An 18,948-nucleotide genomic window follows, 5' to 3' on the forward strand; every position below is an offset into this window, starting at 1 on the left:
AATTGGTTCATATTGAGGTCAAAAGGGTCCAAAATTAAACTTTGTTTGATTTCATCAAAAATTTAATTATTGGGGTTCTTTGATATGCCAAATCTAACCGTGTTTTTAGATTTTTAATTTTGGGTCCCGTTTTTTAAATTGGTCTACATTAAGGTCCAAAGGGTCCAAAATTAAACTTAGTTTGATTTTAGCAAAAATTGAATTCTTCGGGTACTTTGATATGCTGAATCTAAACATGTGTTTAGATTTTTGATTATGGGACCAGTTTTCAAGTTTGTCCAAGTTGGGGTCCAAAATTAAACTTTGTTTGATTTCAACAAAAAATGAATATATGGGGTTCTTTGATATGCTGAATCTAACCATGTATTTTGATTTTGGACATTGGACCATAATAGGTAAATTAAAAAAATTGAAGTTCTTAGACCACATTCTTTCTGTGTCAGAAACCTATGCTGTGTCAAATATTTAATCACAATCCAAATTCAGAGCTGTATCAAGCTTGAATGTTGTGTCCATACTTGCCCCAACTGTTCAGGGTTCGACCTCTGCGGTCGTATCAAGCTGCGCCCTGCGAAGCATTTTATTTAAAACTAATAAGCAAAATTAGTTGGAATGAGTTTTACTGTGGGTATTGCTGTGTGTTTGTTTATTCCACATTTTCTTAAGGTATAAGGGGGGAGTTGAGTTATCACAAAACATGTTTTACCCCGCCACATTTTTGCACCTGTCCCAAGTCAGGAACCTCTGGCCTTTGTTAGTCTTGTGTGTTTTTATGCCCCTGCCATCATCTGAGGGGGCATTCAGGGCTCAAAATTACCGTTTGGCCGATTGTGCGCACAGACATCTGACAAGTAGATTCACCATACTACTTGTCTGACGGGACAAGTGAAATATCAGTGATATAAAACATATCAGATTTCAAGACTTATAAATTTCAAAAAATTGAACGATTCTTTTATTGATCATGAAATGAAATAAATACAGAGTTCGCGAAAACTTATTTTGACCCGTCGGTCATGGGACCAACAAAGCATGATTATTTGTCAGTCCTACAAAATTTTAGCCAGTCCTACAAAATCTGTCAATTTTATCCTGAAATAAAATTACCGTAATAACATATTTTATTGAAAAATAACTTTATTAATATTAGTTTTATTCTTCGCACCCACAGGCAAATTAACAATGAAGGACCAGTTCAGGTCTTCTGATTGTTCTTATTTAAAGTCATCTTCACTATCCATTTCATCATCTGAATAACTTTCTCGGCTGTTACAGTATTTGTTTGCTCCATTGTAGGGTTCAATCGCTGATTGTTTGCCAGGGATGGCTCTATGAACAAATTTAGTAGGCCACGTGTAGATTGCCGCTTTGGTTTGTTTATAATACCGTATAGCGGGTTATTTTCGCGGATGTAAAATTTCGCGATTTGGGGGCAACAAAGTATACGAAAAAAATTGGCGGTTTTTTATTTTGGTGGATTCTTAAATCCCAATTAAATATTTTGGTGGATACTGAAATTGTTGCAGTTAAAAAGTTTTAAACTTGACAAACAAGTGTCTATTGTTATGGTTGATTAATTATTTTTTTATCGAAATGACCTCTCATTTATTGATTAGTTTCTGATACAGTTAATCATTAGAATACCGCTAACTTAGATAATTATTTGTTACAGGTATTCAAACGTCTTGTAAATTTTACGATTGATTAGATTTGACCGGACCTTTGATGTACTTACTAATTAGGTTACAAAATTATCATGAGTGTTTACAACTCTTATATAGTTTGACACTAATTAATATGGGGTAATTACCTGATAAGAGTACCTAACACTCTTATTCTAATTGACACTTATTAATAAGGGTATACACACCTGACAGTCATTTTATAAAATACATTTATGTACAATGCCCTTTGGCATTTATCTTGTTAAAACTAACATATACCGTCATTGACCTGCCAACAGGGAAAAATAGATCGTTTACAAAATCCTTTCACCATGTTAAATTCAAAACTACCAAACGTATGCATAAATTTTCGCGATTTTCGTTTATCCGCCAAAATAAGCGAAAATAAACACCCCGCGAAAATAACCCGCTATACGGTAATCCGTAATCCAGTACCAGAAATTGGCAGCGGTTACATCTGATAACCGATGTAAACACTTATTGGAAACAGTTGCGGTACATCTAATAACCGATGTAAAAAAGTGCCGAAATATGCACTACAACGGCCGTTTTTACATCGGTCATTGGGACCGGCACTAGCCTTCAAAATACTGGTCCAAGCCTCATTTTGACCGACAGGACCGACCATTTTCGCGAACTCTGTAAATATTCATTGATTGAATATGCTGGCTGACAGAAGCTTTCATATTGAAAAAGATAAATCCAGAGAGATCCCGGTTGCCAGAATCGCGATCTTTAACATGTTTTAATCAGTTGGAATTCGCAAGGTATATTTACATACGCATTGATTGTTTACCTGCGAGACGGTAACAAAGTTTAAATGGATTTAAGAAAATTCAGATTCACCGTAGCTGCAGCTCCGGGAAAGAAGAAAACAGAAGCTTAGAGAACAGAAAAGAAGAAAGAGTACGAGAAAAAGGGTGAAAGAAATTTCCAGTCCTCCTGGCTTGACAAATTTTCAGGTCTTATGTACGCCATGCCTGTATCAGAAACGGGAGAAGAGTCTGGCAGTAATGTCATGTTTTGTAAAACGTGACTAGATGTACCAGAATGCTCTGATAAAACCAGTTCCTTGGTGATTGGCACCTCTGTTTTCAGAAAGGATACATTGGTGGCTCATTGGAAGAGTAGACCACACATTAGTTGTGATGAGAGAACGAAGCTCAAAGAAAAGGCTAAGCTGTTTGCACCCAAACAAACTACAAGCAAGGAAGACCAGTCAGATATCATGGCAGTTGGGCCAATAGTAGATTGTGCAAGGAAGATTGACAAAACGAATGAAAAGAAGATAAAGAGACTGATTAACACAGCTTATCACTTTGTAAATCTGAGTGTCCATTTACTGATTAACACAGCTTATCACTTTGTAAATCTGAGTGTCCATTTACTGATTAACACAGCTTATCACTTTGTAAATCTGAGTGTCCATTTACTGATTAACACAGCTTATCACTTTGTAAATTTGAGTGTCCATTTACTGATTATTCAAAACTGATAATGCTGCAAGAAAAAAATGGGCTGGATATGGGAAAATTTTACAGAAGTGATAATTCATGTAGAAGGTAAAAAAAAAATAAAAGAAATTTAGACGATTTAGATTTATGAAGTGGACATGAACTCATAATGACATTTCAATAAAGAAGATGTATGATTGCTTTACAGAGTTAGAGCTGAACGGGGGCGGATCCAGCCATTTATAAAAGGGGGGTTCCTAACCCAGGATAAATGGGGGTTCCAACTATATGTCCCTATTCAAATGCATTGATCGTCATAAAAAAGGGGGGATCTGTTTACCCTTTCAGAGCAACTGAGATCACATCCAGTGTTTTGTGGGGTTCATGTTGCTTAGTCTTTAGGTTTTTATGTGTGTTTTGTATACTGTTGTTTGTTTTTTGGTATTTTTTTATTTTTGTCATGACGTTGTCAGTTTATTTTCGACTTATGATTTTGAATGTTCCTTTGGTATCTTTCGACTCTCTTTAACTGCTGCAAATGCCTAAATCAACAAATAATAAAGTCTCATCAGACAGTGACGTTGGAGGCCCAAATATTGAAAAGTCCAACACGTAATATAAATTTTGAAGAGCTGATAAAACCAAAAAGGACCAAAAGTGAAACCAAACTTGGACAAGGAATCCTAATAATGCATTGAATAAATAATTTTGCATTTTTAGGTTTGTGAAGACAGTTTATGATGATATTGTATCAACACCACTTGTAATGCTGAAAACTGATGTTTCTGTTACCGAAAATGAGTTGATTTATATCAGATTACTACAAGATGGAATTCCTACAAACCGATATTTTAGTATTGAAGATGTTGAAAGTGCTGACTCTGCAGGTGTTTTGAACAGCATAAATGATGCATTTGATCGACATGGATTGCCAGACTGAAAAGAAAAGCTTATTGGATTTGGATCAAATGGCGCATCGGTTAACTTGGGAAACTGTTCAGGAGTTGCCAAGCAGATCAAAGATGAAGTGCCCCGTCTCATCATAACTCACTATTTTGCCCACCGTCTAGAACTTGCATCCAACAATGCTATAAAGCATCACAAGATCATGTGGGAGATACAGGACATTCTGCAACATATGTACAAACATTACCATTACTCGCCAAAAGTACTTCGAGAATTGAGAAAGTTGGCTGAAGCACTTGAAATGATATTGAAACCTACAAGCCTGTCTGGGACATGTTGGCTTCTGTTTATTGAGAGTGCTCTGCATGTCTAGGTCGTTGACCTCCGTGTGATTTTGGCATATTTTGAACATGTTGTAGAATCTTGAACTGGTTCAGCTGAAATTCAAGGATAGGCCCATTTTATAAGCAAGAAACTGAATGAGTACAAGTTTCTTTACCTTTTTTGTCTTGAATGTTTTAAAGGTGTTGAGTGTTCTTAGTAAAACCAGGAACATATATATTGAGATGATTTGACCTTGTCACAACTATTTGATTCACTGACAACAGCTCACCTTTCCCTTGCAGAATAATGCCGTACAAATGGAAAACAGTTGTCAAATTTACTTTCTGAAGTTGAAGGCGAAAATTTTGGGGATATTAGTCTTAAAAATGTTCAACATGGAGAAAACTATGCAACTATTAAGCAAGCAATGCTGGACCTTATCTGCAAAGCTTTGGATGACAGATTTGGACCAACTGTAAAAGATCCAATGTTGCTTGCTGCTGCAAAACTAACAGACTTTAACGACTGGCCAAGGGATATTGAAAACTTGGCAACATTTGGGCAAGACCAGCTGAACCTGCTCCTTCAATATTTTCAGGACATTCTCAACAGAAATGGTTGTGACCTGGAAGTTATTAAAAATGAATGGACTGATTTCAAAGCATACATCTTCAGGCACAAATCAACAGACATCAGCACATTTTTTATCAATGGCAATCTTAAAACTCGATTTACTTTACTTTTACCGTTCTCAAGTTATACCCCTTTATAATGTTATATACAAGCAGGGGCATCATTTGTGTCTCATGGACACATTCTCCATTTATTTTGATTTTGGTTCATTTATATGTTTCTGAGTTAAGTGTGGCGTCCATTTGCCTGAACTAGTATACATTATTGTTAAGGGGCCAGTTGAAGCCCGCCTCTGTTTGCGGGATTTGCTCACTGCGTTGAAGACCCATTGGTTACTTTGGGCTGTTTTCTGCTCTTTGGTTGGGTTGTTGTCTCTTTGACACATTCCATGTTTCCATTTTCAATTCCACTATACTAATCCATATTATGTGTTTCTTATGCAACTTATGAAAAAAAATTGTATTATCAATTTGCTTTATTTTTTAGTTTGTAAGAATAATGTCTCTTCAAGGACATGAAGACTGGATTAGAGCAATAGATTTTACAATTGATGGTTTGTATCTTTTTATAAAAAATTTTTATTGTAATAATGAAATTATATATATATTTGTCTCAAATTTAGCTCAACAATGTTAGATCTGGAAATTTGTTCTTCCCTCAGCGGGATTCGAACTCTTGCATCTGAGACATTGTGGCAACACTGCCTGGACTACTCTACCAACTAGGCTATATAAAAAATATAGCTTTCGTTAGATGTAAAATATATATACATATATATATTAATAAGTATTGACAAGCTTATATAAATAAATATATCACTTTTCCCTTCCATCTGATGTCTGCTGATCTGTCATCTTTTAAAAAATGGGAAACATAGGTTACCATGCTTGTCTTTCAAGAATCATGAGGCTGAATATAATGGCATTTTTGTAATTTAGTTATAATTTCTGACAACTGGTAATTTTGGCAATAGAATAGCAAATTTGGGTTAATAATAAAGACCTGATAAATGTGCATATGTGCCTTTTATCTTATTAACTAGGATAGATAGACAGAAAATGTAAACAGTTAAAAAATTATGATAGATAGACAGAAAATGTAAACAGTTTAAAATTATGATAGATAGACAGAAAATGTAAACAGTTAAAAAGTAGGATAGATAGACAGGAAATGTAAACAGTTAAACACTATGATGGATAGACAGGAAATGTAAATAGTTAAAAACTACCGGTAGGATAGATAGACAGGAAATGTAAACAGTTAAAAACTATGATAGATAGATAGGAAATGTAAACAGTTAAAAACTATGATAGACAGGAAATGTAAACAGTTAAAAACTATGATAGATAAACAGAAAATGTAAACAGTTAAAACTATGATAGACAGACAGGAAATGTAAATAGTTAAAACTATGATAGGTAGACAGAAAATGTAAACAGTTAAAAATTATAAATATTACAAAGTCTTCATTATGAGTTGCTCAGCAAAATTTTATCAAGATATGATAGCCTGTTCAATCTTTTCACCTGTCAACATCACAAATCTCACCAAACCAACATTGTAGAAAAACAAAAATATGATTCAAGGATTCGTGTAATATAACAAATTATCAAAGAAGTCAACATTATCCATAATGTCAAACGTGTAGTTGTCAACAAAATGAATTAACTTACTCTCAAAATATTTTAGTTTGGCCTCTTTTATTGATAGTTAAATCATATTACAGATTTTTGTAGAAATTTTGATTTTGTATTTTACTACATATTGATTTTATTATTTAGAACAATGTCTTGCTGTGATAAATACATAATCTGTCAGTCCCTGTGTCTTGGCTTTTGTTTTTATTGGTAATAATCAAGTGGTAGTAAAGAAACGTATTGTTAGATTTCTGTGCATACAACAAGGGTTTCTAGAATAACCTTAATCAGGTTTGTCTGAACCTACCAAAAGTTTGGAATGGAAAAAATGTAAATCTTTTGAGAGTATGTGTAAACTTGTGCAGTGTTGAATGTTAGCTCTTCAATATATTTTTACTAGTAATATCTTGTATCAATGTGATGATACCTTACATTTACTCAAAGTAAGAAATTGACAATCCTTATAGATTCTTTAAATCATCAGTAATTTGCTTTAGAAAAGCAAAGAAATGATAGACACGTGACACATAATTGGATAAATAAAAACAAAGAACATTGTCTTGTTTGTTTGTTTTAGATACAGGAGATATTGTATTGGCCAGTGCAGCACAGGACTTTTTCATCAGAATCTGGAGATTTTCTAGACGTTCTGTAGAAGATAATATTGTAAAGACTGTCAAGGAATTGTCATTAGATGAGGAAATAAAGATGAGAGAAAACACATTTCAATTTAAAATTGGAGGTACAATGTAGATTAGTTGTTTTGCATTTCCATAGCTACCAAATTATCCTTTATCTTCCATTTTGTGTATTTTCTGTTATGAAAGTGAATACATAGTATTTATAAATTATACCCCAATTTAGAAGAAGGGGCAAGGGTATACTTGTTTACCCCTGTTCATCTGTCTCATTGGCAAGCAAATATGACAAAACACTGGATATTTTATAATTAGGAAGGCACTTCCCTCAAATTGTGTTGAAGCATCTGTAACTAAATTTATTGTAAAAATCTTTGAATTTAGAATAGAAAACATACAAAACATGTGAAAATTTTTAAATGTTATTGTTACTATTTAAAATTTAGAGATAACTGTATTGTATTTGAAGCTTTGGGGACGTCCATCGGTAGTTTTACTGTCGCAAATTTAGTTTACGTGGCGATGGACGTCCCCAAAGCTTCAAATACAACACAGTTCTCTCTATTCTAATGCAAAATAAACAAATCATTAAATTTTAGTCATTATTTCAGTGTAAAATTTTCATTAAACAAAAATTCCGCGAAATGATGTTATCCACTTTGGCGCCTAAACTAGGTGACGTCATAGGTATTCTTCCGGCATCAAACGTAAACACAGGGCTTTTTCTGGCTTCTTGTCCGCTTCAGAATGTAATAAAATATGATAAAAAGAAGATTTCTAGGTGCAAAATGTGAGTTTTTGTCAAGCCTGTGACTTTTGTTGCAGAAAGCTCGACATAGGGATAGTGATCCGGCAGCGCGGCGGCGGCTTTAGCTCACTTCTTAAAAGCTTTATATTTTAGAAGGTGGAAGGTCTGGATGCTTCATACTTTGTATATGGATGCCTCATGTTACGAAGTTTCCGTCAGTCACATGTCCAATGTCCTTGACCTCATTTTCATGGTTCAGTGACTACTTGAAAAAAAAGTAAATTTTTTTTTTGTAATGTTAAATTCTCTCTTATTATAAGTAATAGGATAACTATATTTGGTATGTGCGTACCTTGCAAGATCCTCATGCCCGTCAGACAGTTTTCACTTGACCTCGACCTCATTTCATGGATCAGTGAACAAGGTTAAGTTTTGGTGGTCAAGTCCATATCTCAGATACTATAAGCAATAGGTCTAGTATATTCGGTTGTATGGAAGGACTATAAGGTGTACATGTCCAACTGGCAGGTGTCATCTGACCTTGACCTCATTTTCATGGTTCAGTGGTTATAGTTAAGTTTTTGTGTTTTGGTCTGTTTTTCTTATACTGTATGCAATAGGTCTACTATATTTGGTGTATGGAATGATTGTAAGGTGTACATGTCTAGCTGGCAGGTGTCATCTGACCTTGACCTCATTTTCATGGTTCAGTGGTCAAAGTTAAGTTTTTGAGTTTTGGTCTTTTTTTCTAATACTATATGCAATAGTTCAACTGTATTTGGTGTATGGAAATATTTTATGATCTATTTGTCAGTCACATAGGTTTTTTTTTACCTTGACCTCATTTTCAAGGTTCATTGCTCAGTGTTAAGTTTTTGTGTTTTGGTCTGTTTTTCTTAAACTATAAGCAATAGGTCAACTATAATTGTTGTACGGAAGAATTGTTAGCTGTACATGCCTGCCTAGCATGGTTCATCTGACCTTGACCTCATTTTCATGGTTCATTGGTCAATGTTTAGTTTACTTGGTTAATGTTAAGTTATGTGACAGTTGTAATAATGCTTTATATTTAGGACTATCAACATAATATCAATGATTAGTAAAGAAGGCGAGACATTTCAGCGTGTGCACTCTTGTTTGTTTATTATTGAAGAAATTACATGTCAATACATTCCGAATTTCAAAATGTCGGCTTCCTTAGTTACAGACAAGGAGATAGAGAATTTTACGCTTATTGTCATCCAATCAGAACCATCAATACAAAATAATTGCATTAGAATGTATTATCATGTCATCCCTAATCTTCAAGCAAATTTGGTTGGACTTTTTGAAATACTAATGATTGATTGATTGTTTGTTGGTTGCTTAACGTCCAGTGGCAAATATTTCATGCATGATCAGAACAAGAACAAATTAACAATAAATGAGATAGGTAGGTCCTGTAATATAGGCCATCCAGATTGAGGTAAGGGAATTTGGATTGCTACGGGAAAATAGGGATATATTGGATAGGGACAGAAATTTAGCCTTGCAACAGGCCACCTACGGACCCCTCAAAGAGTTGTTGCAAGGGTTCTTAACGGGCAAGGAGCATGGCACTCTCTTTACATAAGGCATCAGATTTAACATTCTGACAGGACATTGCGACGAACTAGTGCATCTGGCACAGCCAAATGGACGCCCCACTTTAGCGAGGGTTTTACGGCCAATCAAAGGAAGACCAATGGTGACCATATTTCTATTTCCCAATCACCCTTGGGGAATTACTAATGAAGAGCTATTTGTACCAGACAACACCTAAGACCACATTTAGAGGTGACCCTACAATCTTCAATAATTAGCAATTTTCCACACTGTATAACAAGTTTTAAATTAATTTACCACTCCCTTGCAAGTGTCAGCCATCTGATGAAAAAATAATCTCAATTTAAATGTTCACTACTCTTATACAGTTGTATAAATACAAACTGTGGAAATTATATTGTAGAGGAAACAGTAGTATATGCAGTAAGTTTGGAGTCTGTATTGAGTGGACATGAAAACTGGATTTACAGTGTTAAATGGCAGCCTCCAGTAAATACAGGTATAAATAGTATACTTTTTACCTTAAATTATCCAGAAGACCACAAGAGTTTATTTAATCTTTTTAAATTCAATTTCTTGTTTTTCTTCTTGTACGTTCTTTATTTTTCCTATAAATATATAAGTTTTCAACAAATTCCAGAGCTTCAAATGCATGAGATTCTTGTGTGTATGTTTTTACAAACTGTTATGTAAAATTGAATTTGTGATACCATAGTTATTGCCACACCTGATTTATGTTTTGCAAAATCCTCATTTTTATGCCCCACCTACAATAGTAGAGGGGCGTTATGTTTTTCGGTCTGTGCGTCAGTTCGATCGTCCGTTCATCCGTCTGTCCTGCTTCAGGTTAAAGTTTTTGGTCAAGGTAGTTTTTGATGAAGTTGAAGTCCAATCAACTTGAGACTTAGTACACATGTTCCCTATGATATGATCTTTCTAATTTTAATGCCAAATTAGAGTTTTGACCCCAATTTCACAGTCCACTGAACATAGAAAATGATAGTACAGTTGGGCATCCGTGTACTATGGACACATTCTTGTTTCAATAGAATTTGCAACAAAAAACAGTTGAGCCTCTTTAAGTATCTATGTGATTGTCATTTCACAGTCGAGTCTGTGACAAAGTTAATATATCCATGATATCACATTAATATTATCTTATAATTGAAATGTTTATCTGTCAGAAAATAGAAAAATATTACTGTGAACAATTAACTTTCATCAAACTCATGCAAATGATGTTAGAGGGAATGGTAAGAATTATTTGATAAGATTTAGAAAAAAAAGTTTAGCTTGAGAATATGCTAATTTCTAGCACAATACATGCAGAATATTCCTAAGGGCACAAACATTACTTAGGAAAATAGCAGTAAGAAAAAAAAAATATTCTTGCATGATAAGCATACAAAAGTACAGTATATTTTGGGGTTAAAGGCTGCATGAAATGCAATCAAAAACTTTTCATTTATTTAGGATTACATAAGTAATGCATGGTGTTTAAATCTAGTCAAGAACAAATTTTAATTTACCTAGCTAAAATTGCAAAATAAAGCAATCTTTACCCTTCAGTGTTCACTAGCACTGTGTTTTCCTGTATTGTGAGTTTCCATATGGTATCAAAATGAAAGAAAAAAATTGTTGCAAAGTCAGAATTAACCATTCTTTTTATTTAGGTTCAGGATGGCACCAGCCTATGCACCTGCTGTCAGCTTCAATGGATAAAACAATGATTTTATGGAAACCAGATAAAGAATCAGGAGTTTGGGTTGAAGAGGTATGAAACTATCTGTCTGTCAATGTCTGTATAAATGTTTCATATTTTAATTTTGTTAAAGCAAAGTCTTTTTGTGGGGGGGACAGAAATTTAATTGATTCATATAAAGTTTATTTCTTAGCTGTGCAAGTGAGAATCAAACTTCCATGGAATGGTTGTTGGGATCAACTTTCAAAATAGTATTAATGTTTGCAGGATACCATCTTTTCAGTTATTTGTTTATATTTTCTTTGGTACAAAGATATTTTTAGGTTACACATGTATTTTGACAGGTCAGGGTAGGTGAGGTTGGTGGAAATACTTTGGGATTTTATGGTGGAATGTTCAGTCCTGATGGTAGGTCAATAATGGCCCATGGTTACCAAGGAGCCTTTCATCACTGGTCCTTTACAAAGGTAGGTTTAATGGTGGAATGTTCAGTCCTGATGGTATGTCTATAATGGCCCATAACTTACATAAAATGTAAAAAAAAAATGGTTATCCTTTCCATTAGCTGCAGAACCATAGCTCTTATGGTCCTTATGATATTTTTTGATAATTTGCGGACCATATTGCAGCTACTTTTCCATCAACACCTAGAAATTTATTATTTATAGAACAATTATTTCAGAATTGATTATGTGTTATGTAATTCATGTATGACTGAATATAAACACAGAAATTTTGAAGGACTTATTGTATTCACTTCTGTACATGTAATATATTAGGAATTTTCATGAAAAATCTTACATTAAAATTATTTTTGCTATTTTATAACAGTGTGACTTATTTTTTTTAAAGAAAAATCTAAGTTAGACATACAAAAATCAATTCATTTTATATTATAAATTTTTCAGTTAGTGCTTTCATCTCATATATTCCAGTTATCTTGAGATTCAGGATACTACTAAAACTGCTTCATACCTGGATCTTTTTCTCAATATTAATACAGATGGACTACTTCAAACTAGAGTCTAGAACAAATATGATGATTTCAACTTTCAAAATGTCAATTTCCCATTTCTTAGCAGTAACATACCCTCTGTGCCATTGTATGGCTATATATATAATAATAATCTTTATTTCAAGAGGGTATGCTCAATTAGTACAAACACTATTCTCCCTTGAGGCCCTCACACTCCACTCACAATGCATCACACAATTTCTTCATAACAAAGATAAACATAAGAAAACATAATCAAAATTGATACATAATCATTTAAATAATTCCTGGATTTTCAAGTAAAAACTTAAAGCAGTTTGTTTTAAAAGTATTTATGTTTGACATGTGTCTTAGTGCTTCTGGTAGTTTATTCCATAAAGTTGGGCCAGAATATGAAAAAGATCTTCTAAATGTGTTTGTTCTTGCCTTTGGTATATTAAGTAATTGGGTAGTATTTGATCTAAGTTGCATTCCATTTTTATTTGTAACATAGGAGATTTTGTTAGACAAATATTCTGTGACAGATCCATATAAACATTTATGAACATATAAGGCCTTGTGGTAAATTACACGATCAGTAAATCGAAGCCATGATAACTTTTTAAACATTGTATTAGATGGGGTATCATAAGGAAGTTCAAGAATAATTCTAGCTGCTCGTTTTTGAAGTTTATCTAATCTATTTGTATTTTGGTCACTGGTGATTCCCTAAATTGTACAACAGTAATCCAAAATAGGGAGAATATAACCATTAAAGTATAACTTTCGTGTTTCCAGGGGGAGGGATTTCTTTATCCTAGACAAAAGATTTAGCCTGGTACTGATTTTTGTGCACAAAGTGTCAATTTGGGCTGTCCACTCAAGATTTTCATCAATAAAAACCCCTAGGAGCTTTTCGCCATTAACATCTCTAATGTGGGAGTTACCAACAGTCAAATTAAGAACATGGTCTGTTTTTGCTAGTTTCTGTCTAGAACCAATAACCATAGATGTAGTTTTTGTTGGATTTATATACATCTTATTTCCCTTGCACCATTCTTCAATTCTGTCTAAATCATTTGTAATGCTGTCCTGGATGGTATTGAGACTACGACCTGTGCAGTGAATGGTAGTATCATCTGCATAGAGGTCTGCTTGAGATGAGGTTATATGAAGGGGCAAATCATTAATGAACAATAAAAATAAAAGGGGGCCTAATATGGAGCCCTGAGGTACTCCAGATTTTATTTCTAGTGCCCTTGACTTGATTGTCCCATTTTCAACTTGTTGGAATCTATGAGATAGATATGATTTAAACCAGTTACATGATAAATTTGAAATTTTGTAGCACTGCAGTTTTTGAAGAAGGATAATGTGATCTACCAGATCAAATGCTTTTTTAAAATCTAGGAAGATAATACCTATAATTTCTCCATCATCAATGGCTTTCAACCACTGATCAATAAGTTTTAGTAAAGCAGTGTGACAAGAGTGGTGGCTTCTAAATCCAGACTGACTTGCATGAAGGAGCTTATATTTTAATAGGTATCGGTATAGGTGTTTGCAGACATGCTCTTCAAAAATCTTTGAAAGAGTAGGCAAAATTGATATTGGTCTATAGTTGTCGACAGTATCTTTAGGACCCTTTTTATGACTTGGCATGACACGGGCATTTTTAAGCTCAGAAGGAAATATACCAGCAGTGATACTCCTTCCTATTTATAATATAAGCTATTGACGGTGAAATAACTATATATATATACAAATAAGTAAAAGTCTGAAATGGGCAGTATTTGTGCTCGACTGGACTGATTTTTACTCTAGCCTTATCTAGACCACACTTAAAAGTCTGAACTCTTACTTGACAAGGCTGAAACAGTCTTAACCCTTTCTCCACCTGTACACAACCTGTACTCAACCAGTTTTCCACCTGTTTTCAATGTCTTAACAATACACGACCAAAGGACTTCAAGGTCTGAATCATGCTGAACCATAGTCCAAACAATAAACCTCTTTTTTATCAATCTTGAATGTATAACTTTAATTTGTTCAACTTGAGTTTTTAAACTTTCTTATAGTGGTACTTCTTGGTCAAATTTCAAGCCAAGGGAAACAAATCTTGTAAAAAATAGATTCTAAATAGAAGAAATAAGAGAGATAGATTAAGAATAAGTTGAGGATTGTTAAGATTTAGTCAAGTATGGTTCAGACTTGGTCAAGTATGGTTCAGATTTGGTTGAGTATGGTTCAGACTTGAGTCGAGTATGATTCAGACTCACAAAAATGGTTTTAAGTACTGGTTGAGAACAAGTTCAGACTGTTTAGTATGGTTCAGACTACAGTTGAGTATATCAAGTGAAATTCAGACCCAATTTAGAATGGTGGAGTAAAAATCAGTACCGTCAAGTACAAAAATTGCCCATTTCAGACTTTTACTGGTTTGTAGTTATTAGAAGGAATGTGTCTGCTCAAACAGAGTTATGAAAAAAATTACTGAAATTGACACTAAAATAAGTTTTACACAGTCTTATTTCTTTAGATACCAGAATAGTTGTCTAATATGTAATTTTACTGATAGCGATCAACTACTGATTGTGTTATTTTGACTAGTATGGACTCGCATGGCAGGTGATGTATGCTTAGCAGGGGATGCTTATCCTCTTGAGGCATTGTTCTTTTGAACTTAATGTGATTCCCTCAGTTTTTGCTTGTTACCTTGATTTGTCTTCTTAATAAATTATTAGATTTGAACTTCAGTAATCTAATGTTGAGACAGGTGCAAAATAAATTACTGTTCAAATTAAGTTTTGTTTACAGTAATGGCTCTTTTAATTTCTCTACTCTATCATATTATTTGAAGTGTCAATCCTTTTATTCCTAAGCTGATATACTCAATATGTAAAAATGGTTAAATATTAATAGCTATAATTAAAAATTGTAACAAAAACATATTAAAAAGAATCCTAATGATAAAACATGACATAACATTTATAAAATATTCTCTGCAGTTCAGTAATGAAAAGAAATATTGGATGTTCTTGCAATAGTGTTATATACTACATGTGTAATAAAAAAGCTTTAAATGGTACATGTTTTACTGTACCAGATGTTTATTTTGACAAATAGTTGCTCTTCATTAATTTAAGAGCACCTATATTCTGAAAGTCAGAAAAAAACAAGTATTCTACTATTATTTATTTCGAACCAATTGATGTAACAAGTCAACTGCCTCAAATTAGTGACAGGGTGATGGGTACCAGATTTATTCTGGTTAGAACCAGGTCAGTATTATTACTGGAAATAACTCAGGTTTTTAGATATCTTTTTCATCATTACATAAAGAGTGTGTTTTCAAACTAATTTTAGACAGAATTCCTTTCTTTTTTTACGTTTTCACTTTTGTTTATTTCAGAGTAAAGGGACATGGGAACCACAAGTGACAGCTAGTGGTCATTTTGATGTAGTTTGTGATGTAGAGTGGGATAAAGGTGGTGGTCAGTATCTTGTTAGTCTTAGTGTTGACCAGACAACCAGACTTCATGCTCCATGGAAACAATCTAATGGACAGGTATGGGTTATTGCAGTATTCTCTTCAAATCCATATACTGGTAAGGTGACGCTTTTCTTTGTTAGAACTTCTTATTAGTTGCATGCTATGCCTTCACAGTAATTCCTGCAGTATGATTATTTTAAGGAAAGTTGTAAACAATAAATTTTTATGACGAAAGCTAGTTACTGCTGTAGCACTTGTAAAAAAAGTGGGAGGAGATACTAGGTCAATTACAAACCATAAGTCAAAGAAAGACAAGCACCACCATGTCCAAGTGAATAAGACAAGCAGGAAAACTGTCCAAAATGCACTACACCAAAACAAAAAATTCAACAACACAAACTCTACAGAAAACTCATATTGAAATAAGGTGCTTTGAAAGGATACAAGTTCCTGCTCAGCTTGTGGCATCCATTGTGTTGCTCAAGGTAAGTCAGAGTATGATGTTAAATAGCATTCAGTGATGTCATAAACAAGGGACAGACATTAAATTGTGGCTATGACAAGTGCAACATATGATGAAACAGATGAACAAAATAATATTATCTCTACAGCTAAGATGAAAAATACATTCAACAAAGCTGAAAATACCTGTTTAGTGTACCTATCCTGGAGGGACATTGTAATTGCTCAGCTTCTATCAACTGCAGGTCATTCTCCATCTGTCATCAATATACACTTTATCAAGGGTCTTGAAATGGTAGTGAGATGTTAGCTTTAGCTCTATGTTGACTCTGAGATGATGAGACTGCAAGGAAGCCATGTTAGTGATGCAGGCTTATTAGAATCTCTAGTTGTTTCATAGATAGCCTACCTACCGTCATTTGTGAGATTAAGGTCTGTGGTGTTATTATTGCTTTCTATACAGTGTGGAATGAGGCAGATCACCTACTGTTTCATGGTGAAATGCTTGAATGATGTTGCTTTATAAGCAGAATGGTATTAGATAGGTTACTTCCAGGTCCATTATGCCAATTAAAATTAATAGATAGATTTTCATCCCCGCCCGCCCCTCTGAAATTGTCCCGCCCCGAATTTTTTATTCTTAAAAATTTACTATTTCCGGATTTTGTTCATTTCCGTTACCGGTAATCGCCTCTAATTTCGTTTCATTCAAAACTTCCTGTTTCAAATTACGGTTTTCTTATTTCTTCGAGTAATATAAGTCGTCATATTCTTCTGCTCAATGATGACAACATTATCTTCTGAGAATATAGATTGATTTACTAGAAGGGCATGAAATATTCGGGTTACGAGTAATAGGCGGTGTCCAAGAACGCTATTAAATGGCTGTATCATCATCAGTATGTCACAAATTTCAGTGATTAGAAAACAGTGGAATTTTTATGGCCCAGTAACAAAGTTCTGTCATTCCGCAACAAACCATTATACACAATTTTTTTCTAAACGCCTTCAGATATTGGGCTGATTTTTGGTATGTGAGTTAACCATGATGAGTTACAGATCAAGTTTAAGTTTAGTTCCGCTCTGCTAATTTTTGACGAAATTACGGGCTTTGGACTTTGATAAATTGTTGAAAATCACAGTTATCTAGACTTTTTTCTAAACGCCTTGAGATATTGGGCTGATTTTTGGTATGTGAGTTAACCATGATGAGTTACAGATCAAGTTTAAGTTTTTTTCTGCTCTGCTAATTTTTGCCGAAATTACGACTTTGGACTCTGATAAATTGTTGAAAATCACAGTTATCTAGACTTTTTTTCTAAACGCCTTGAGATATTGGGCTGATTTTTGGTATGTGAGTTAACCATGATGAGTTACAGATCAAGTTTAAGTTTTTTTCTGCTCTGCTAATTTTTGCCGAAATTACGACTTTGGACTCTGATAAATTGTTGAAAATCACAGTTATCTAGACTTTTTTTCTAAACGCCTTCAGATATTGGGCTGATTTTTGGTATGTGAGTTAACCATGATGTGTTACAGATCGAGTTTAAGTTTCGTTCGGCTCTGCTGATTTTTGTTGAAATTACAGGTTTTGGACTTCGAAAATTGTTGAAAGTCACAGTTATACGGACTTCTTTTCTATATGCCTTCAGATTTTGCGCTGATTTTTTATATGTGAGACTACCATGATGAGTCACAGATCAAGTTTATGTTTTGTTCCGCTATGCTGATTTTCATGTCGTTTCAACACATCTTGTTAGATCTGCAGTACATCCACTTCCTGTTTGCTGATAGTTTGAAATTTAACTACTCATTGATCAAGGAAATTTTTCATCAACTTGAACTAGTATTGGTCTTGAGAGCTGGATACTATCCATGCATGTTTGTGTCCACATGTGTTGTTGAAATTGCAGATTTTTCAACTTTTTGAGACGGGCCATTCGCGTCGTTCCGACACATCTAGTTTATTTATACATTGGAACACATTGGTACAAAACCTTGACTGGAATAAAATAATAGACACAAGCATGAACTTGTGCAATTGATGACCGTATATTGAGTACATAGAGTCGACCAACGTACAACATGTATGATAGCAAGCCCTTAGATTTACCCCAAGGCTATCGTTTTTGTTGACAAACAGCAAACACCCTCTGTCCCCAGCCCCTCAATAGAGTAATTAAACAACTTCTTCTTTTTGGTTCAGTTCATGTTTTACATTGTAAATATATTTGCACCTTGCATAAGAATCTTAAAGCATCAACCCTAGTATTTTCAACACAGTTTGAATTTTCATTTTACTCTGTACTCATAAGATTTGTGTTGCATACCAATGCATATGCTTCATTTTATGGGCACTACAAATCATAGCTCAGAAAGCAAAATAAATTTGATCTAGGTAGTCTAAAAGAGAACATTTCTCCATGTTTTTGCTATTTACTAAGATAGGTTTCTAAAGCTGCAACAGTGGTTGCCAATCAGAAATATTAATTAAAGAATTTGAAAAATAATGTAGAATTCCTTATATATACATGATATAAGCTTATTATTACCATTGTATATGAACAACATGTCACAAAAGGTTTTAGGAGGAAATAAAAATTAAAAAATAAAATCCTCCCACCCGCCCCATTTTTGTGCCCCCGCCATAGCGGAGGGGGCATTAAGTTTTACCCTTGTCTGTACGTCCCAAAGTTGATTTCCGTTCTC

At 34.0% G+C, this 18,948-nt stretch overlaps 1 protein-coding gene across 1 annotated transcript in view; it reads left to right on the forward strand.

The window, feature by feature from the left end:
* LOC127730611 (elongator complex protein 2-like) overlaps positions 1-18,948 on the forward strand; it is a 56,022-nt gene that overhangs the window by 26,714 nt on the left and 10,360 nt on the right. The window contains exons 7-12 of the mRNA XM_052239075.1: positions 5,489-5,555; positions 7,217-7,381; positions 10,013-10,108; positions 11,283-11,383; positions 11,656-11,778; positions 15,697-15,852. Coding sequence (XP_052095035.1) covers positions 5,489-5,555; positions 7,217-7,381; positions 10,013-10,108; positions 11,283-11,383; positions 11,656-11,778; positions 15,697-15,852 — 708 coding nt within the window. The remainder of the gene's footprint in view (positions 1-5,488; positions 5,556-7,216; positions 7,382-10,012; positions 10,109-11,282; positions 11,384-11,655; positions 11,779-15,696; positions 15,853-18,948) is intronic.

The sequence above is a fragment of the Mytilus californianus genome, unplaced genomic scaffold, assembly GCF_021869535.1.
Source record: "Mytilus californianus isolate M0D057914Y unplaced genomic scaffold, xbMytCali1.0.p SCAF_2, whole genome shotgun sequence".
Lineage (NCBI taxonomy): Eukaryota > Metazoa > Mollusca > Bivalvia > Mytilida > Mytilidae > Mytilus > Mytilus californianus.